The 18,012-nt window shown below is 37.8% G+C and overlaps 1 protein-coding gene across 2 annotated transcripts; it reads left to right on the forward strand.

Annotated features, from left to right (window-relative positions):
• The first annotated feature begins 522 nt into the window (after positions 1-522).
• LOC128860155 (SPRY domain-containing SOCS box protein 3) lies at positions 523-10,653 on the forward strand. Of its 2 annotated transcripts, XM_054097442.1 has the most exons (4): positions 523-1,261; positions 7,273-7,834; positions 9,289-9,377; positions 9,574-9,661. In XM_054097442.1, the coding sequence occupies exons 1-3, from the start codon at positions 845-847 to the stop codon at positions 9,360-9,362; spliced, it is 1,053 nt and encodes a 350-aa protein (XP_053953417.1). In that variant the 5' UTR covers positions 523-844; the 3' UTR covers positions 9,363-9,377; positions 9,574-9,661. The 2 variants fall into 2 exon arrangements, with proteins under 2 accessions (XP_053953417.1, XP_053953416.1); XM_054097441.1 differs by lacking the exon at positions 9,289-9,377 and having other exon boundaries at positions 9,574-10,653.
• The last annotated feature ends 7,359 nt before the right edge of the window (positions 10,654-18,012 follow it).

Below are 18,012 nucleotides of genomic sequence, written 5' to 3' on the forward strand. Positions count from 1 at the left end.
AACGGGCTAAGGCAGAAAAGGAAAAAAGACACAAATACACTCACTTTGATACTCAGGTACCATTCAATACAACCAATGATGATAGAACACCTCCATGCAAGAACAAAGTGCCTGTATAATTTGCATTGTTGCTCTAGCGAACTCACCTTCTATGAATTCGCCGTGACAAAGCATGTTTTCTCTTCTCCTAATGTCATTTGATAACTTGAGTGACAACAACCAACAGCTGAGTTTATGGCACAAACTGTTTACAATTTACAAAGTGGACATAGAGATAGCACACCTAAATGTGTATTCAATATTAACAAGGCGGATTTATTACAGGTGACAGCAAACACATATAAGTAAAACCCTACATGTATTTGTTGTTGCGTTTGGTGCAAGCATCATGTCAAAATCAGCAAGCAAATGTAAACATACGAATGTAAACATACCAATACATACAAACAAAGCATATCATTTTGACGTAAGCCATACCTACGGCGAAAAATTCAGCTGGGTGAATGCTGTCACCTTATTAAATCCACCTTGAATATTAATAATAATAGGTTTACTCACCGGCGTTAACACAGTCGCTTAACGGAACTCGTGAGAAGCGCCAGCTAGTTAACTTGAAAAAAACGCTCTATTACTAATTGTTTAAGTTTTCTGTATAGACGCTAACAAAAAACAACTCCGGCAAATTGCTTGTGAAATTTTCCACGCATACATAAATGGTCATTCATTACGTGCGTGCGTGTTTACGTGTATGTTGTTAGACGCTTCTTGGCCAACACACTTGTTAACCATTCATAATTCTCGCTTACAAACGTAAACATATAACGAACATTCCAGAACTAGAAAAATGTCCCTTCGTCGCCGATACGCACAAGGTAGTTCAGCGCATTATACACAACAACCAATGGAACCCTTTTGTGATTGTGAGTTTCCAGACAGTGTACTGCTCTCCGCCCACAAAGGATATATACCGAATTTAATAAAATGTCGTTGTGGCGAACCTACAGAGAATAAAGAAAAAAATGAAATGACAGAAAGTGAAAATGTGAAGGAATCTGAAAATACGGTTTGTCAACCCAGTGGAGTAAAATGGAGTTGGCAGCCGGATGAGGCCAGTGACACATTAATATCTGGCCCTGACATTGTCTTTCATCCCACTTATAGTCAGGGTACGGGAATCGTGCGCAGTGAACTGCCGCTGAAAGCTGGTATGGTGCATTATTGGGAGATGCGCGTCCTAACGCCACTGGCGGGTACCGATGTGGTGAGTATTAATGTTGTGAAACATTTGTTAAAAAAATATAAAACGAGTTTTAAAAGGCATTGTGCTAAATTATAGTAAATCACTAAAATAATTGCGAAGTTATTGGTTGAGTCAATTAAGGATATTCTTCTAATGTGCGGTTTTAACTTAGCGCGCGATCTTTTTTTATATTATAAAAGATGAAGTCCAAAATAAACAAGACTGGCGTTATTTTAATGTTTTTGATGGCGCCATCTTTTTAATGAGTTAGTGCATTGAAAGTTACATCCCTAGCTGACTTCCAGTGAATGCTTGGTAACATTCGGTTCAGTGGAAGCGAAGTTATTGCGTCTAAAGTGTCAGTATGTTTGTGTTATGGGTACAAAAATGAGTTTCGAACAAAGATCTAATATCAAGTTTTGTTTTGAAATCGGTAAAACGTTTCCGAAACATTTAAATTGATGAAAAAAGTTGACGGCGATGACTGTCGTGTCAGAGTTCAAGAGTAGTTTACACGTTTCAGAGATGGGTGTGAGGACATAAATGACAATGAGCATACGGGCCGCCCAAAATCACTTATCACTAAAACGAAATCATCGTTGAAATTCATGGAATCGGAGTTGAATATCTCCAGAATAACGATTTTTCGCATTTGAACTGATCATTTGGACTTACGACAGGTCTGTGCACGTTTCATTCCGCACAAGTTTACTGATGACCAAAAATTGCTCAGAATTCAACATTCGAAATACCTCATCAAAGAGAAAAGACGAGAAAATCCTTTACAACATTGTAACTAGTTTTTCCAACATGAACCTGAAACTAAGCGTCAAAGTACCGAATGGATGGCTCCAGATGAGCCATCACTCATAAAATTGAGTTTGGAGAAGTCAAAAATCAACTCGATGCTCATTTGTTTTTACGATTCTTAAGGGAATTGTCCACAAGGAGTTCGTGTCAAAGGGCCAAACTGTCAATGCAATTTTCTATCTGGGCGTTTTGAAGCTTTTATTGCAACGCATTCGTCGAATTCGCCCTGAATACCGCGAAGGAGGAAACTGGCGCTTACTGCATGACAATGCACCATCTCATCGCATTTAAACCATCAATCACACACCATATTCGCCTGATATGGCTCCCTGTGACTTCTACCTATTCGAAAAACTGCATTTGGCCATGAAAGGAAAACGTTTTGCGTCCGTGGAGGTCATCCAAAAGGCTTGAACCGCCGACTTCCTGAAGGACATTCCGGTCAATGACCTGAAACACTCTTTCGAAAAGCTTTTAGATCGCGCGAAACAGTGTATCGAGGTCAGAGGGGACTATTTTGAATAAATAAACTCGAAGTTATCAGATTAAAGCTCCTATCGTTTCTGATTTAGCTCAGTCTTGTTTATTTTAGACTTCACCTTGTAAGTAGGTAGGTATACATACATATATTATATATTAGAGAACATATACATATGCATATATACACTAGCCTGAAAAAATATGCGTTCAGTTTTTCTTTCTGCAATATTCACAAAGTTTGTCCAGTTTAATGTTTTTCGCCAATTTTTTTGTAAAACTATAGCACTTACTGTAAAAGAAAAACGTTTAAGTAAAAGTTTCAAAAATACAAAAAATTTCCCAGAATTGCCATCAAAATTTTGACCAAAATTTTCAAAAACTTTTCAAGTATACAGATTTATAGCTCATTTAATTTCACTACACATGTTCAGAATCTTTTTCTGCCTAATGCGTATATATGTATACATAAATACTAATATATGTACATAATAATAGAAATAAAATATATGTTGTAAACCTAAAATTTCATCAATCTATAAAAAATAAGGGCGTTCTATTTTTATATTTTATAAATTTATATATTGTACTATATATACATATATTGTAGTATTTCTTTAATTCTTTTGAGATTATAATTTAGCATTTCTATTTATAAAATTTTAACCGCTCAATTCTCAAACTTATCACTTTGCGCGCTCATGTGCTCTTATGGAATATAGTAGGTAAAATTAATTTTAAGGCAATCGCATTTAAATTCAATATAGTCTCTAGGTGATTGATCAGAAATTCTATATATATAAAGTATAATCATCGCACTCATCAATATCCAGTTTATGTCGCATAAGCGCACGCTTCAAACGCATGCAGTCATTGTTTAAATGCGAATGTACAACTTTTTACCTGTAGATGTACAAAATATTTTTACATATATAGAGTTTACTACTTTGATTTTGTTTTGTTTACATTGAATTTATTATCAATGCCTTTGTCATAAAGCTCATTTCGTGCCCTTTGTTTTGCTTCAAAAAAACAAGAAACAAAATTATTAGTCCGGCAACATATGTATTTACATATATGTACATATACATATACATACATAAATAATCTTGTCCTATATTATCGCAGGGCTCGAGTCTATCAACGTTTTAAAGCCTCTGTTTCTATGAGTATATTTTTTTAATTTAATGTTCCAGCTATCTGCTGGTGATTAAGCGTTGGTACTACTAAGCACTCGAAACAGCAATTAATATTTTTGTTTTTTAGTTGTTATTGAAGATATGTTTTAAAGATTATTATTTTGAAAAAAATAATCACATAAATATTTCAACACAACTGCAACAGAGTTCTTTAACTTTGGTTTTGATGCTTAGGAAGAAACCTAATGACCTCAGTCAAGACAAAATACGTACTTCCATAGTACATATACTATGTACATATATGTATGTATGAATGTATGTGCGCTCGCTAGATATTTTACTGGACCAAATGATGGCTTTTAATTTATGACCGCATGGATTTTTGAGTTGTTTGCTTGGAGACACACATAAAGTAGGTCAACAGCGTGAAGCCACATATTGTTGTTATTGTAACAGAATATGGTGCTGTAATGATTGGTAGTACTTAATGGGCTATAAATTGACGTGCTTCCAGATCCATTTTTGGATGCATTTTTCCCAGCACACGTTTTCTTCAAATAATCGGTGATTTCGCGAGCTTTTTGGAAAAATTATTGTTGAACATGGCTCTCTAGCAATTGTTACTGTTAATAACATCAAGGGAATGATAGGAGAACGAAAATACTTGACTGGTTATAAAAACAAGGAGTGAAAATGGGTTCCGCATAGACTTTCCGTCGCCAACCTTCAGCAGAGAGTGAATTTGTGTTCTCAGCTGCTGCAACGGCTTGAAAATGAAAGTTTTTTGAACCGCATCGTTACTGGTGATGAAAAATGGCTCTTTACAATAATCCGGTTCGCAAACGCCAATGGTTAGATAAAGACGAAACACCGGAACCGACCCCTGGGGAGGACCTTCACCACAAGAAGATTCTCCTGTCTATTTGCTGGGATATGGCCGGTATTGTTTGTTATGAACTTCTGGCACCAAACCAGACGATAATTACTGATTATTATTCCCATCAGCTATCAAACCTGAATGAGGCACTTAACAAAAATCGACCGTCTTTAGTGAATATACGCCAAGTTTTGTTTCATCACGACAACGCAAGACCTCATACCGCAAGGCAAACATTAAGCAAGCTGAACGAGCTCGGATGGGAGCTAATGCCGCATCCACCATACTCTCCGGATATAGCACCCTGTGATTATCACCTTTCCCGTGAACTTCAATCCCATATAAGTAACAAGAACTACTCCTCAAAGAAGCTATAAAAAGCGATATCGAAGCGTATTTTGGCTCCAGGGACAACAATTTTTTTAAGCAGGGAATTAAAAATTTGCCTATACGCTGGGAAGACATTGTAAATAATGAAGGAGAATATATTATTGATTAATAAATACTTTAAACATCTTTTTTAATAATTTTAAAACCACCTTTAAAAAACGCACGAACTTATGGACTGACCTGAAGATAATCTTGTGCCTGATCAAAGCTTTTTTTTCAAAATCAACAATATGGCGGCCTCAGGAAATATTTTTCAGATTTTCGAGAAAAAAACCGACAATTAATTGTTAAAAAAATCGATATTTAAAAAATAAAAATGCTTCGATCAAGCACCAGTTTTTTATGTTTTTCAAAAGCAGTATAAATTTTATTGAAATCTACCAAGCGGTTTTTAAGTTACAGTGAACACCAGCTCAAAAAACATTATTTTGAGAAACACTCATTTAAAGTTTTGCGCCGAGCGCCCTTTGTTGTTGAACAACTCGAAAAGTATTTGTCGGATTCACTTCAAATTTTCACACAATATTTTTAAGATATTTTACTTTAAGAGGCCCGGAGCCCGTTCTGCCACTCCCTTCTGCAGCCATCAAAGCCACGGTTAGCAAACGGGTTACTCTAACCCACAAGCGAGCTTGGCAGGCTGAGAGAGGCTGCAGATGGACAAAACTGATGTTACCTGTCATGATTGACCGACTGTCGCAGTTCCTCCTGTCCCTAAGCAGAAGCAACTGTAGGAGGCTGGTTGGACTGATGAAGGGCCACCTTCTATGGGCACAGCACATGGAAAAGGTGGGCATCTCAGACAATGCACTCTGCCCAGCATGTGGAGAGGAGGATGAGACGACGGACCACTTTCTGTGCGTCTACCCCGCCCTCACTCGAATCAGGCTTGAGGTCTTTGGCACTGATGTGTTAAGAAGCGACCACCTTGGCTCTTTGGCACCATAAGTCCTACTCAGATTTCTTCGGAGGTCGAGTAGATTTAAAGAAAATTAAAAAGGGAATCCGAGTGCAGTACAATGGATTTAGTTGTGTCTGAGTGCTGTACTTGCTAGTCTTTCCGGACAAAAAAAAAAATTTTCAGAAATTAAAACAAAATTTTTTTTTGAAAATTCTGACTACCCCTAAACCACTTAAATAAAAAGTTTAGTTCTGCACACTTTCCTTTATCACTCAGTGGAATTCTTATTTCTTTACGTTCTTTAAATATATCTGTATGTTTGTCTATATTGGGTGAGGGCAATTGATTAGAAGCCACCCAATTGCTTTCAATTGAAAACGTTGGCATATGGTTAAAATCTTTAAGCAAAATGTGAGATGTCCCGTGGCATTTCCTTATCCATATGTATGGAGGTACATATGTATGTATGTCGTCAAACGTCTTTTGTATGTGACACTTTAAATTTCAATGGCATAATTGGTGAAATTGACGCAGTTAGAATACCAGTTGAGTTTAATTTTGAAAGAAGGAACATCACCTAAGCTACATATTCGTGCGTCAGAAATTAGAATTTATTAACGAGGAGTCAAAGCTGTAACTAAGCAAACGAAATCACAATGCTTTTGTTTTTGTTTTTTTTTATTTTTTTAATAATATTTGTTAATCTATTTAAATCGATGTGCACTTAGCGTCATACAGAATCACAACTTTGTGTGGGTTTACAAAAAAAATTCACACTTTTATTTTGCTATTAATTAATTTACGCCTCATTCATGCGGTTTCAATGTCAACCGGCACTCGGCACCCTAAATAGAAGCATCTTATGTAAAATTCCATTAGAGTTATAATTACACATTTATTTTACATTATCTTATCTGAATTGTAACAGATTAAATATGTGAAATGACAAAGGAAGAGTGTTGAATGCGCGCAGTGCCCGGCAGTAGTGAGTGCACTTGGCCGGAGAAATGGCACGTACCACGTTTCAAGTGCTGCTTGTTTTACTTACTCGTTTTATATTTTACTCTTTTTTTTTAGCTGCAATAAATTTTTAGAACCCTCTTTGTATGTTCTCCGCAAGTACATCTAAGCTCTACACAAACAAAGGATGTGAATGCGCTAAGTGCGCACACGCGCTGATAAAGTGGCTTTCCTAATTAATTCGACATAGTATTTATGTGTGTAAAAAAGGTTAGCTTACATACCTATGATTTGCAATAGTTATTAAGCACACATATTGATTTACTTACATATATGTACATATTTACATATTCATGCGCAAGCAGATGTAATTTTTAAATAATTTTTATTTAGTTCCTTATCTCTTTGTCGTGCATCATCTCACAGTCGTTATGCTTAAAATTTATGTACTTATTTTTCTTTCCTCCTCTACTTTCAGATGTTCGGTATTGGCACCGACAAAGTTGCACTCCATCAATTCCAGTACCATTTCGTTTCGGCGCTCGGCACCAATGCTGAATCGTGGGGCCTCTCATACTGTGGCAAAATTCAACATAATGGCGTACGCAAATCCTATGGTCAGAGGTTTTCTCAGGGTTGTATTGTAGGCATCTGTTTGGATAGGTCGCACGGCACTTTGGAGTTTTACCTTAATCGTCGTTCACTTGGTGTGGCCTATCGGAATATTCCATGTAGTTCACGAGTGAAACTCTATGCAATGGTCTGCTCGACGGCCGCTAGATCGTCTGTACGTCTAATCAACTCTACGTCACAAATGGATTGCCTGCAATTGCGCGCTTTTAAATTGCTTTCGAAGCGGCCAAAAGATCTACAACTGCTACGTGAGATGCCCGGTTTTCGTTGTTTATTTCGTGACTATTGGTTCCACGTAATGCCGGTGCGTTATTCGCGTCAAACCGCCGCCACTCAATTGGATATAGCCGATGAGGCGGTGATGCCAAGGATAAGGGCGCGACAGGCACGAAAGCAGAAATACGTAGGTTAGTACTCAATATTTCTTAATATGCAATATTTCCGAAATACAGCGTCCAGCACTCGAAGTGTGACCAATTGAAAAGGCCATAAATTTAGTTTGGAAAATTACTTTTATTCAATTCAAAGTGAAAAATATGTGAAAATATTTAATACAAAATTAAGAATCGATTTACTTGAGCACGATATGACCACCTTTTGCCTTGACTATGGCTTTAAAACGGTCCAGCAACGAATCGCAAGCTGCCCGAATGTGATTTGCGGGTATTTTGGCCCACTCACGGACACTCGGCTTTTTTCAGCACCTCGAGACTGGTGAATCTTTTAGCTCGGACTTTGCTCTCAATGAGAATAATCCATCGGATTCGCTTCGTGTGAATTTGCGAGCCATTGTGTGGACGTTATGAAGTTCGGAACGTTGTTTTTTAGCCATTCTTGGTTCACCCGAGCTTTGCGAGACCTTGCTGAGTGCTGTTGAATCATCCATGCTGTGCTACCGAAATGTTTGTCTGCCCACGGCTTCAAAGCAACCTCCAGAATAACTTTCCCGATAAAATTTCGTATTCACCTTGACGCCAGGCTCGATGAAAACGATTGGTGAGCACCCATCTGCGGTTACATCGGCCCAAACCATTACCTTTGGCGGATCGTTGACTCAAATTTTCGTATGAACGGTCGGTCAAAGAAACTCTATCATTTTGGGAGTTTACGAATTGCTCAATTTGAAAATTTTCTCGCCGCTTTCGGCCAAACGAAGCAACTCCTTCGCTCTCTCAAGTCTGACTCGTTGCTACTTTGGTGTGAGATCTTACGCCTTTTGGATCTTGTAAGGATTGACTTTGAGATTTGATTTGATTTTTCAGTATGCAGCGGATGCTACGATCAGATGTTTTCAGTTCCTTCACCATTTGATTGGCACTTCGTCGGGGATTTCGCTCAAGTCGCTTCTTCACTCTTTGAACCATTTCACGTGACGTTGCTGTCTTTTGATGACCACCTCCATGACGTTTCGCGATGTTACCAGTATCATTGTAACGAGTAATGGTGCGATAAACAAAAACTTGATTTACTTTAAGATGCTCGAGCTCACGAGCAATCGCTGGTTGTGATTTTCCAACCAAATATAATGCAATCACGTTTGCTATGACGTTTGAAATCCATTACTGATTTTCTTTTTTCGCGTTTACTTTCGGCAAAATGCTTCCGCGCGCCTGTAAACAATACTTTGGACTGTCATTTAGCCAACTAACAGACAGTTGATGGCCGTGCATCAGGTGCGCGAGCGGTCGGAAATTGGTTACACTTCGAGTGCCGGATCCTGTATTTTGGAGTTTGGTTGTTTGAGCTGGTTAAAAAACACCCATTATGTGTTTTTTCTTTTTTGTTTTTTTTTTTATTTTTATTTTTTGTTTTTTTTTTATTTTTATTTTATTTTTTGTTTTTTTTTTTTGTGTTTGTAAAGAAGATTACCTTAGTGGAATTATGGTTGCAATGTGGTTAGGCTTGTATAAAATGGCTGCGAATACTCGTATTTGACAAAGAAGTTTAAAGGTATTTAAAATCAAATTTTCGTAATAACTTTAGATCGAATATTCTTAGTTTGTTAATTGCTTGGTATTCAGATGGATACTTAGATTTCATATTAGATTAGATTTCAGCTATTTTGAATATGCATACGTATGTACAGATGTACATATGTGCTTGAATACATAATTATATTTTCGTTTTTATTTTTTATTTTTTGCAGATGATGACTCCGACACAGACGATCTCTATTCAAATGCCCACAAGATAGCGATACGTTTTTTTACACCCGAGGAGGAAAATGATTCGCATCCACTAGAAGGTTTCGATGAATATTTTCATTTTCTCACTAAGAACTCAGCTTAAATAGACTTAATGGCAAAAAGAACACAGTTAGCTAATTTAAAGAACAAAACAAAGAAATTATGCGAATAGCAGTGGCAATGTTATTGCACTTGAGTGCCTCTAGTGCTCATATGTATTGTACTATATCATAGGCATATCTATATATACAAACATACATGTGTATGTATGTATGTAATTAGAAATTTGTTATTGCGCAAGAAGTTTATTGTACTTAGCATCAGAATTTTCCATTGCCATATCAGTCACTAAATTTACAAAACGTAACTACGAAATCCGTGGCATTTATTTATTTACTTTAATAATTCACGACTGTTAACTACAAATGTTTATAACTGTATTTTCCTGTCTTTTTACGACTTAATATTTTCTACGCTTCACATTGAGTCGCATAAATAATTTTTTGTCGTTTTGATTTTTTGTTTTTTTTTCTTTTATATTCGATTGGTGTTATAGCAAATAAGAGTTAGTGGAAACAGTTGCGAAATATTATAATAAGAGATCTTATATCTTATATATGTGTGTGTATACATATGCATATATGCATGTAATTGTACACTTGCATAAAGGGTTAGGGGTAGTCAGAGGCCTGAAAAAATGATGCTTTTCAATAATTTTTTTTTTGCTAGTCAATTACTTTAATATATTTTACAAAAATAAAAACAAAGCATTAATACATCATGTTTCGACTTGAATTTAACAAAATTTCAAAAAAAAAATATTAAAAAAATTATAATTATAAAAGTTATCGCTGTTTGTGTGGAGCCCGTTTCTCCAGAAGTCCCTTGCGGTGATCATCACAAGTCCTTGGAGATTCATCTAAACTCAATCGGACAAGAGAAATAAGTTTTAATAATAGATAATCTTGTGCCTGATCGAAGCTTTTTTTCAAAATTAACTACATATATGGCGGCCTTAGAAAATATTTTTCAGATTTTCGTTTATGTTTTTCAAAAGCAGTATAAATTTTATTGAAATCTACCAAGCGGTTTTTAAGTTACAGTGATCACCAGTTCAAAAAACATGGTTTTGAGAAAAACGCATTTAAAGTTTTACTATCAATTGCCGATTTGCCCGAGCGCCCTTTGTTAATTGTTAAATAACTCGAAAAGTATTTGTCAGACTCACTTCTTATTTTCTCACAATATTTTTAAGGTATTATATTTTAAGAAAATGCAAAAAAAATCCAATTTTTTGAAAATTCTGACTACCCCTAACCCCATAAGTAGATATGTGAATTGTTTACCGTTATAGCGTTAATTACTTATTAGTGTTATGCCGTTTTGAAATATACAAATTTCAAAACTTACATAAATAACTCTATTATGAGTTGAAATCATTGATTGTGTTCAATTAAAATTGATTTTTCATTTGGCTATCATATTTTAATTAAGCTCTTTTTTATTATAACGATCTTTCATATTATATTAACTACATTTTCAAAGATTTTTTATACATTGTACTAGAAAAGCTAGCACAACAAAAATCAATAAAAAAATGTTCATCTTTTACTAAATGTCAAAAGTTTGTTTCAACTTTACACAGGCAAATGATAGGAAATCAAATCAAAAAAATTTTTTTTTCAGCATCATTTTCGTGTATTCACCCACCCGCCTTATTTTACAGTGCATTATATCGTTCTAAATTGCATTTATAAAGAGTAAACTAAATAAAAACAGCAGTTAGTTAATTTTGTACACTTCATTTTTTATACTCCCATATCCGAGAACAGCTTTGAAGTAGCGGAATTTTAATAATAAATTGAAATATGACGTAAAATAAACAAATAAAAATAAATAAAAACTGTATACGTACGCGTGTATATATGTACAAATCATTTCTTATGTACAGCTGCATAGTTAAATAATTTCTTGTGTACAGCTGCAGTAGATTTATGCAATATTTACAAAGGAAACTCTAAACCAGGGTGGTGCAGAAAATTCGATCGCCATAAATGCTTGCGCAAATGAGCTTTCGCGAAAAAGCTGTCTTCGCGTTCGTTGGCAAACGAACAACGATCGCACAAAAGTAGTTGCCTGCCCAAAAGTGCTGGTATGAAAAATGTTCGTATGCGTTCGTTCGCCAACGTAATTCAGTCTCGGTCGAACGCGTTTGTTCGCCATTCCAGCGGTGGTATGCGTTTGCTTTGCCAATATGCAAAACACAACTAGGCAAAATACGAAATATGTTTATATTTGTCCAGAGAGGCAGACCGTGGCGTTAATGGGGATTTACCGCTTAATTCCGAATTATCTCCGGAATGAAGTGCAACTAATCCGCATCAATTAGGTTAGGTTAGGTTATGGTGGTAGTCGGCCTGCACGGCCAACTCACTTAGACCTTACAGGTTCGTTGTGCTAAAACTATGCTACACGGGAACCTCATTTATCTTCCTTCGTGGAATCATTTTGTGGCTCTTGTGAAACGTAGGTTTGATGCCAACCCCACGCCAGACAGTTCTGCAAGAGAATTAAAAAAGTATTTACTTAGACAACCTGCTCTGATTTTAACTAGGGCTGGACAATTGCAAAAGAAGTGCTCGACTGTTTCTTCCTCATCTCTGCAACTTCTGCAAAATTCATGGGAGAAAACTCCAAGTCTCGAGAAATGCCTCCCAAATAGCCAATGACCGGTTATGCAAGCCACGACCTACGAGATATTCGCCCTTGAGAGACTAAGCATTCCCTTTACCTTTTTCTTGTTTATTTGCGGCCCCAGTAGCTTAAAACTGATATGCATGTGACTTCATCTCTCCATGACCTATTTGCTCTTGGCTAATGTTATATTTAATTATTAATTTGCTCGAGGCCATGGGTATTCCAATGGTACTTTTATCACTGAACAGTTGGAGAGCATTGCCTTTTCTGGCTAGCTCATCAGCTCTACAGTTTCGCTCAATATCTCTATGTCTCGGACCCCAAATAAGGCTGACCTTGAATACGTCACCAATATCATTTAGAGCTGCCCGGCATTCCTGTGCAATCTTCGATTTTAGTAAAGCCGCATTCATTGATTTGATGGCCGCCTGGCTATCCGAGAATATATTTATAGTCGTTTTTGCTACGGCGTGCGTATTTAGATATGTAACCAGTTCTTTTATAGCTAGTACCTTTGCGTGATAGACGCTGTAGTAGTCTCGTAGTCGAACTGATAGCCCCAGTCCTAATTCCTTCGAGAAAACTCCATATCCAACATTATCGCCCACCTTTCAAAGATGAGTCTAGGGATAGAGTAGTCTATTTCTTGTTTGTGACTATTCAGAGAGTGCAAAATAGAAGCGTGGCCAAACCTCCGGTCTTTCCATAGCGCCCAACTTTTGAATCTGAGCGCCGAGGCGGCGGTCACGTGTTTCCCTACCAGATTTAGGGCAGGTAAATTGATTAGCACTTCCAGCACTTTGTTTGGGTTAGTCCTTATCCCGCTTCAACTGCTAGACTTAATTCCCATAATTTAGGGGTTTAGGAGAATTTTCGATGGCAACACTGCCGGAAAACACACACTCGGTAGTAAAATTCTGCCTAAATGGAACCAACAAAAATAATTAAATGAAAAAAAGGCTTTTATATAGTTTGTATAAAATCTAATTTATTTTAAATTCATTCATCGATATTTAGCTTTTAGTTTCATGAAAATAAAAGAGATATATATTTCATCAATAACATGCAAACAAAACAAACAAACAAACAACAAACATTCGCCTTCCATTCTCCAAATCCATTAGAAAAAGTCTGCGTACAAGGTGCAGTCTGTGTCAGAAAAAAAGGAACCGCGATTATTCACGAAGTATAGAAGATATACATATAGGGTGGGCCATGTAAAATTTGTTTTTTGAATCGGCTATAAAAAAAAACTAATCAATATTTTTTCAAACTTTTTTATTTATTTTGAAGATTGAACATTGTCACTTATGAATAAAAAATAATATCGTTCAAATGACTGCGACGACTGGCTTTACAGTGGGCCATTCGATCAACCCAATTTTTAAGCACATTTTCGATTGTTTGGGCTCCAATTTCAACTTCGATTTCGTGTTTTAAAGCATCAATCGTCTCTGGATGGTTCGCATAGCATTTGTCCTTAACGGCTCCCCACAAAAAATAGTCCAACGGGCGTAAATCACAGCTCCGAGGCGGCCAATTGATATCGGAATTCAAAAACGGTAGCCAAAAGTTGGAGTGTAACTTTGGCAGTGTGACAAGTTGCACCGTCCTGTTGAAACCAAATGTCGTCTATGTCATCCTCTTCAATTTTTGGAAACAAGAACTCGTTGAGCATGTCACGGTAACGCTCGCCATTTACTGCAACCCCAGCTCCTCGCTCATTTTCGAAAAAAAATGGCCCGATGATGCCGCCAGACCAAAACCGCACCAAACAGTGACTCGTTGTGGATGCATTTGCTTCTCTCTCTACAGTAACGTGTGGATTTTCTGAGCCCCAAATCCGTTAATTTTGCTTATTGACGTAGCCACCAATGTGAAAATCAGAAAAGAAGAAGAAGACTCACCACTTTGAAAATAGGTCTTCAATATTTCCCAATTTTGTTTAAGCGTATAGCGTCCCATTTCGTAAATGCCAAACCTTTAATTAAATTATGAACACATTTGACATGTTATTTGTGTTACCATTCTCAAAAAAATAGGTGGTGCAAAAAGCAAACGCTATATGGCCCACCCGTTATATAAAAAAAATTTACATGAAGGTGTGCACAAAGCTACGAGTCGTAATTACTCAATAAACCATGTTGTCTCAATCGTTGTCTAGTATAGTTTGGCATCTTCTCGGCATGCTTTGAACCAGCTTTTCTGCGTAGTTCGAAAGAAGATCATCGTCGACAAAGAGGACCAGATTTTACGAATTTGGCACTCGAGTGCCTGGCTTTCCGGCAAGATGCGTTTTCATAACTCCCCATACATTTTCAATGGGGTTAGCATCTGGGGACTGGGAAGGCCAGTCCGTAACTGTGTTCTTCTTGTTTTGTTGTTTCTCAATGTGTTTTTCTGAGAGCAATGGTTTTGATGATGTGGGACGGTAGGATATGTTCGCCTCCTTTAGTCGTCGTTCGATAGTGTTGATACTCACATCTATTCCCTTTTTAGCAAGAATTGTGCGTAGTCACAAAGAAGGATCTCGCTTAAAAAGTTGGACGATCACTTTATCCTGCTTTTTTGTCGTCATTCGCTTCAAGCCGCGCTCGGAAAAGTCATCAATATTTTTGTACACCTTCTATCGCTGATTCCACATCACAACAAACTTTTTTGATTTTTTAATCACGCTTGCAGCTGCGGCTTAAGATAATTTCGGCCCTTTGGAATACGCGCATAAAAATACCGCCTCGAAACGCTTCGCGTACTTCTCACTCATTTTTGTTTAGCTGCGTTTACGGAAAATTTTCAAACGAGACTTACCTGAGTTAGCACTGGCGTCGTAGCTCTTGAATGGGGCTATTACGCAGCAAAAAGCAGAACGAAATATATCTTGATGTTACAAGAAAAAATCGGTTCTTTTCTTCTTCTGAAGTAGCCCGATATCCCCTACGTTTCACGGAATTGACAAGCTTACAGGTTTCCATCGAAGGGATTTCAGCCCATTCCTCGCGCAGCACTTCCTTGAGCATAGCCATTGAGGTAATTGTGTGCTGGTGGATTTTTCGTTCCAGTAAATCCCATAGGTGCTCTATAGGATTCAAATCTGGTGATTGTGGTGGTGTTTGAAGCTGATGAGGAACGTTATTGAGTAACAAAAGCCTAACTTTGTCAGCAGTATGGTTCGGATTGGTATCCTGCTAAAAGTAGTGGCCATTTCGTAGACCTAATTCCTCAGATCTTTGCGTCAAATTTCTTTTCAAGATATTTAGGTATGCATATTTGTCCATAGTGGACTCAATAATCATGCATCCTCATATTATTGCTCCACCACCACCTTGCTTCACAGTAGGCATTAAGTTGCACTTATCATCGAGGGCCGCATTCTTTTTTCGCCACACAATCTTACACACTTTGATTCCAAAAGTGCAAAACTTGCTCTCATCGGAGAAAAAAACGTTCTCCCAAAACTCGAGGCTTGTTTGTAAGCTTGCGAAAGCAATACGATTTTGACTATTAACTGATTATATTAAGAAATTTTTGCGCGCGATGTGACACCCTGGTTGGTTGGTTAGAATGGTGATTCATCCAGAATCCAACTAGCGCTTCCGCATCATTTTGTTGCCACCTCCTCGTTACCAACTTGTTTGCAGTTATTTACGGCCTGATTATATCCGGTCTGTGCGGTTTAAGAACCTTATTAGGTTATCGATATCTAATCCAGACAGTTGCTCGAGACCCTCGAACAGCGGTTTGCCCAGGGTTAACATTGTGTTCTTCCATAGGGCAGGGCATTCACAGAAGAACTGGAATATTGTTTCCTTTTTCTTCGGTTGTTTACAACTGTGACAGTATGTGTTGTGAGGGATGCCCATTTTGGCTGCTTGTTCTCCGATAGGCCAAAAGCCGGTTATGCCTGCCGTTAGTCTCCAGGCGTCCCGTCGATTCATGTTTAACAATGTTGACGACTGTTTGAGGTTGTAGGTGGGCCATAAAGTCCTGCTAATTTTGCATTTTGTCTGATCTCTCCATCTACAATCCGCGACTCGGAGGTATTTTAGGGAAATTTCATTCTTGCTTGCACCCAGTGGTGTGAATACCGATTCTGCAAGAATGTTATACATGGCAGATTCCCCTCTTACCAGTTCATCTGCTTTTTTTTCCTACTTTGTGCCACCACTGTAGAGGTTGTTGTAGCCGAATCCAGTGTCTGGATTGCAGCTTGGCTATCCGAAAGAATAGCGATATTGCCCTTAAAAGAGAAATCTGCGATTAGTAGCCAACAAACTTCCCCAATTGCAAGTACTTCCGTACAGATTTTTCACGTTTAAGTCTATGAGAATATACATACAAGTATACCAGCTCCAATACCATAATCCATTTTACAGCCGTCTGTATAGACTGTAGTGTCGAAGCTGTTTAGTGAGAATCCCTTATTCCATTTCTTTTTAGATGGAAAGAGAGTGTCAAAATTCCTATTGAATGTTACAGTAGGGTCGATGTTGCCAGTCCTCACCGAGGTTAACTGAGTTTGTCGCAATAATAGACTGGCATGACCATAAGTTTTCTCTTTCCAGCGACCCGCTTCATTTAACCTAAATGCACTCACGGTTACCGTCTTTTTAATACGTAGGTCTATTGGAATAACGTGTGTCAGTGCATTGAGGGCCTCCCTAGGACATGCTCTGATTGCACCGACCGTTATTGCACAGGGTGATCTTTGTATTCTGCCGAGTAATTTGATGTTGTATTCTCTCTCTAGGCGGCCGCCGTAGCCGAATGGGTTGGTGCGTGACTACCATTCGGAATTCACAAGGAGAACGTCGGTTCGAATCTCGGTGAAAACACCAAATTAAGAAAAACATTTTTCTAATAGCGGTCGCCCCTCGGCAGGCAATGGCAAACCTCCGAGTGTATTTCTGCCATTAAAAAGCTCCTCATAAAAATATCTGCCGTTCGGAGTCGGCTTCAAACTGTAGGTCCCTCCATTTGTGGAACAACATCAAGACGCACACCACAAATACGAGGAGGAGCTCGGCCAAACACCCAAAAAGGGTGTACGCGCCAATTATATATATATATATTCTTTCTCTAGAGCTTTCCACCAAACCACCGAGCCATACGTAATGTATACTTGGGTTGAAGACCCAATCTTCTTTCAAGCATAAAGCAATTTCTGCTTTTCCTTAACCGTTCTTCGACGCTTAATTTCCTGCTAAATTTGGAGAACAAAATTGCCCTTAAGTACTTTGCACTGGGTGAAAGTGAGAGGGTTTGTCCGTTAATATTTGGTAGGGTAAAAATTGGTACCTTATATCCAGTCGTAGGTAGGTGGGGTGGCTGTCGCAATGGAAAACTTAGACTTTTCATAGGTCCATTGTGATACCACGTGAACTTATCCTTATCCTATGGGTTCCTTTTCAAATCATCTGGTAGCTTTAATAAACGAGCAAAGCTTCGTTAGTTTTAGATGCGCTATGTCCGCTACATCAATTAAAAATGCCATGTCAAGAGTGCGGAGCCTCCTTGTCGCTAAGCTTTCACCCTCACATAAAAGGTGCCTGACTGTTTCCTCTTCTTCTGTATTTAGACAGCTTCTACAGAAATCGAAGTACCGGAGTCCTAACCTTCTAGCGTGGCTGCATATCAGACAATGACCAGTTAATACCGCTATCATTTTTCTTATAGTTTATAGTTTAAATCTTAACAAGCTTTTT

The sequence above is a fragment of the Anastrepha ludens genome, chromosome 4 (genome assembly GCF_028408465.1).
Source record: "Anastrepha ludens isolate Willacy chromosome 4, idAnaLude1.1, whole genome shotgun sequence".
Classification (NCBI taxonomy): Eukaryota; Metazoa; Arthropoda; class Insecta; order Diptera; family Tephritidae; genus Anastrepha; species Anastrepha ludens.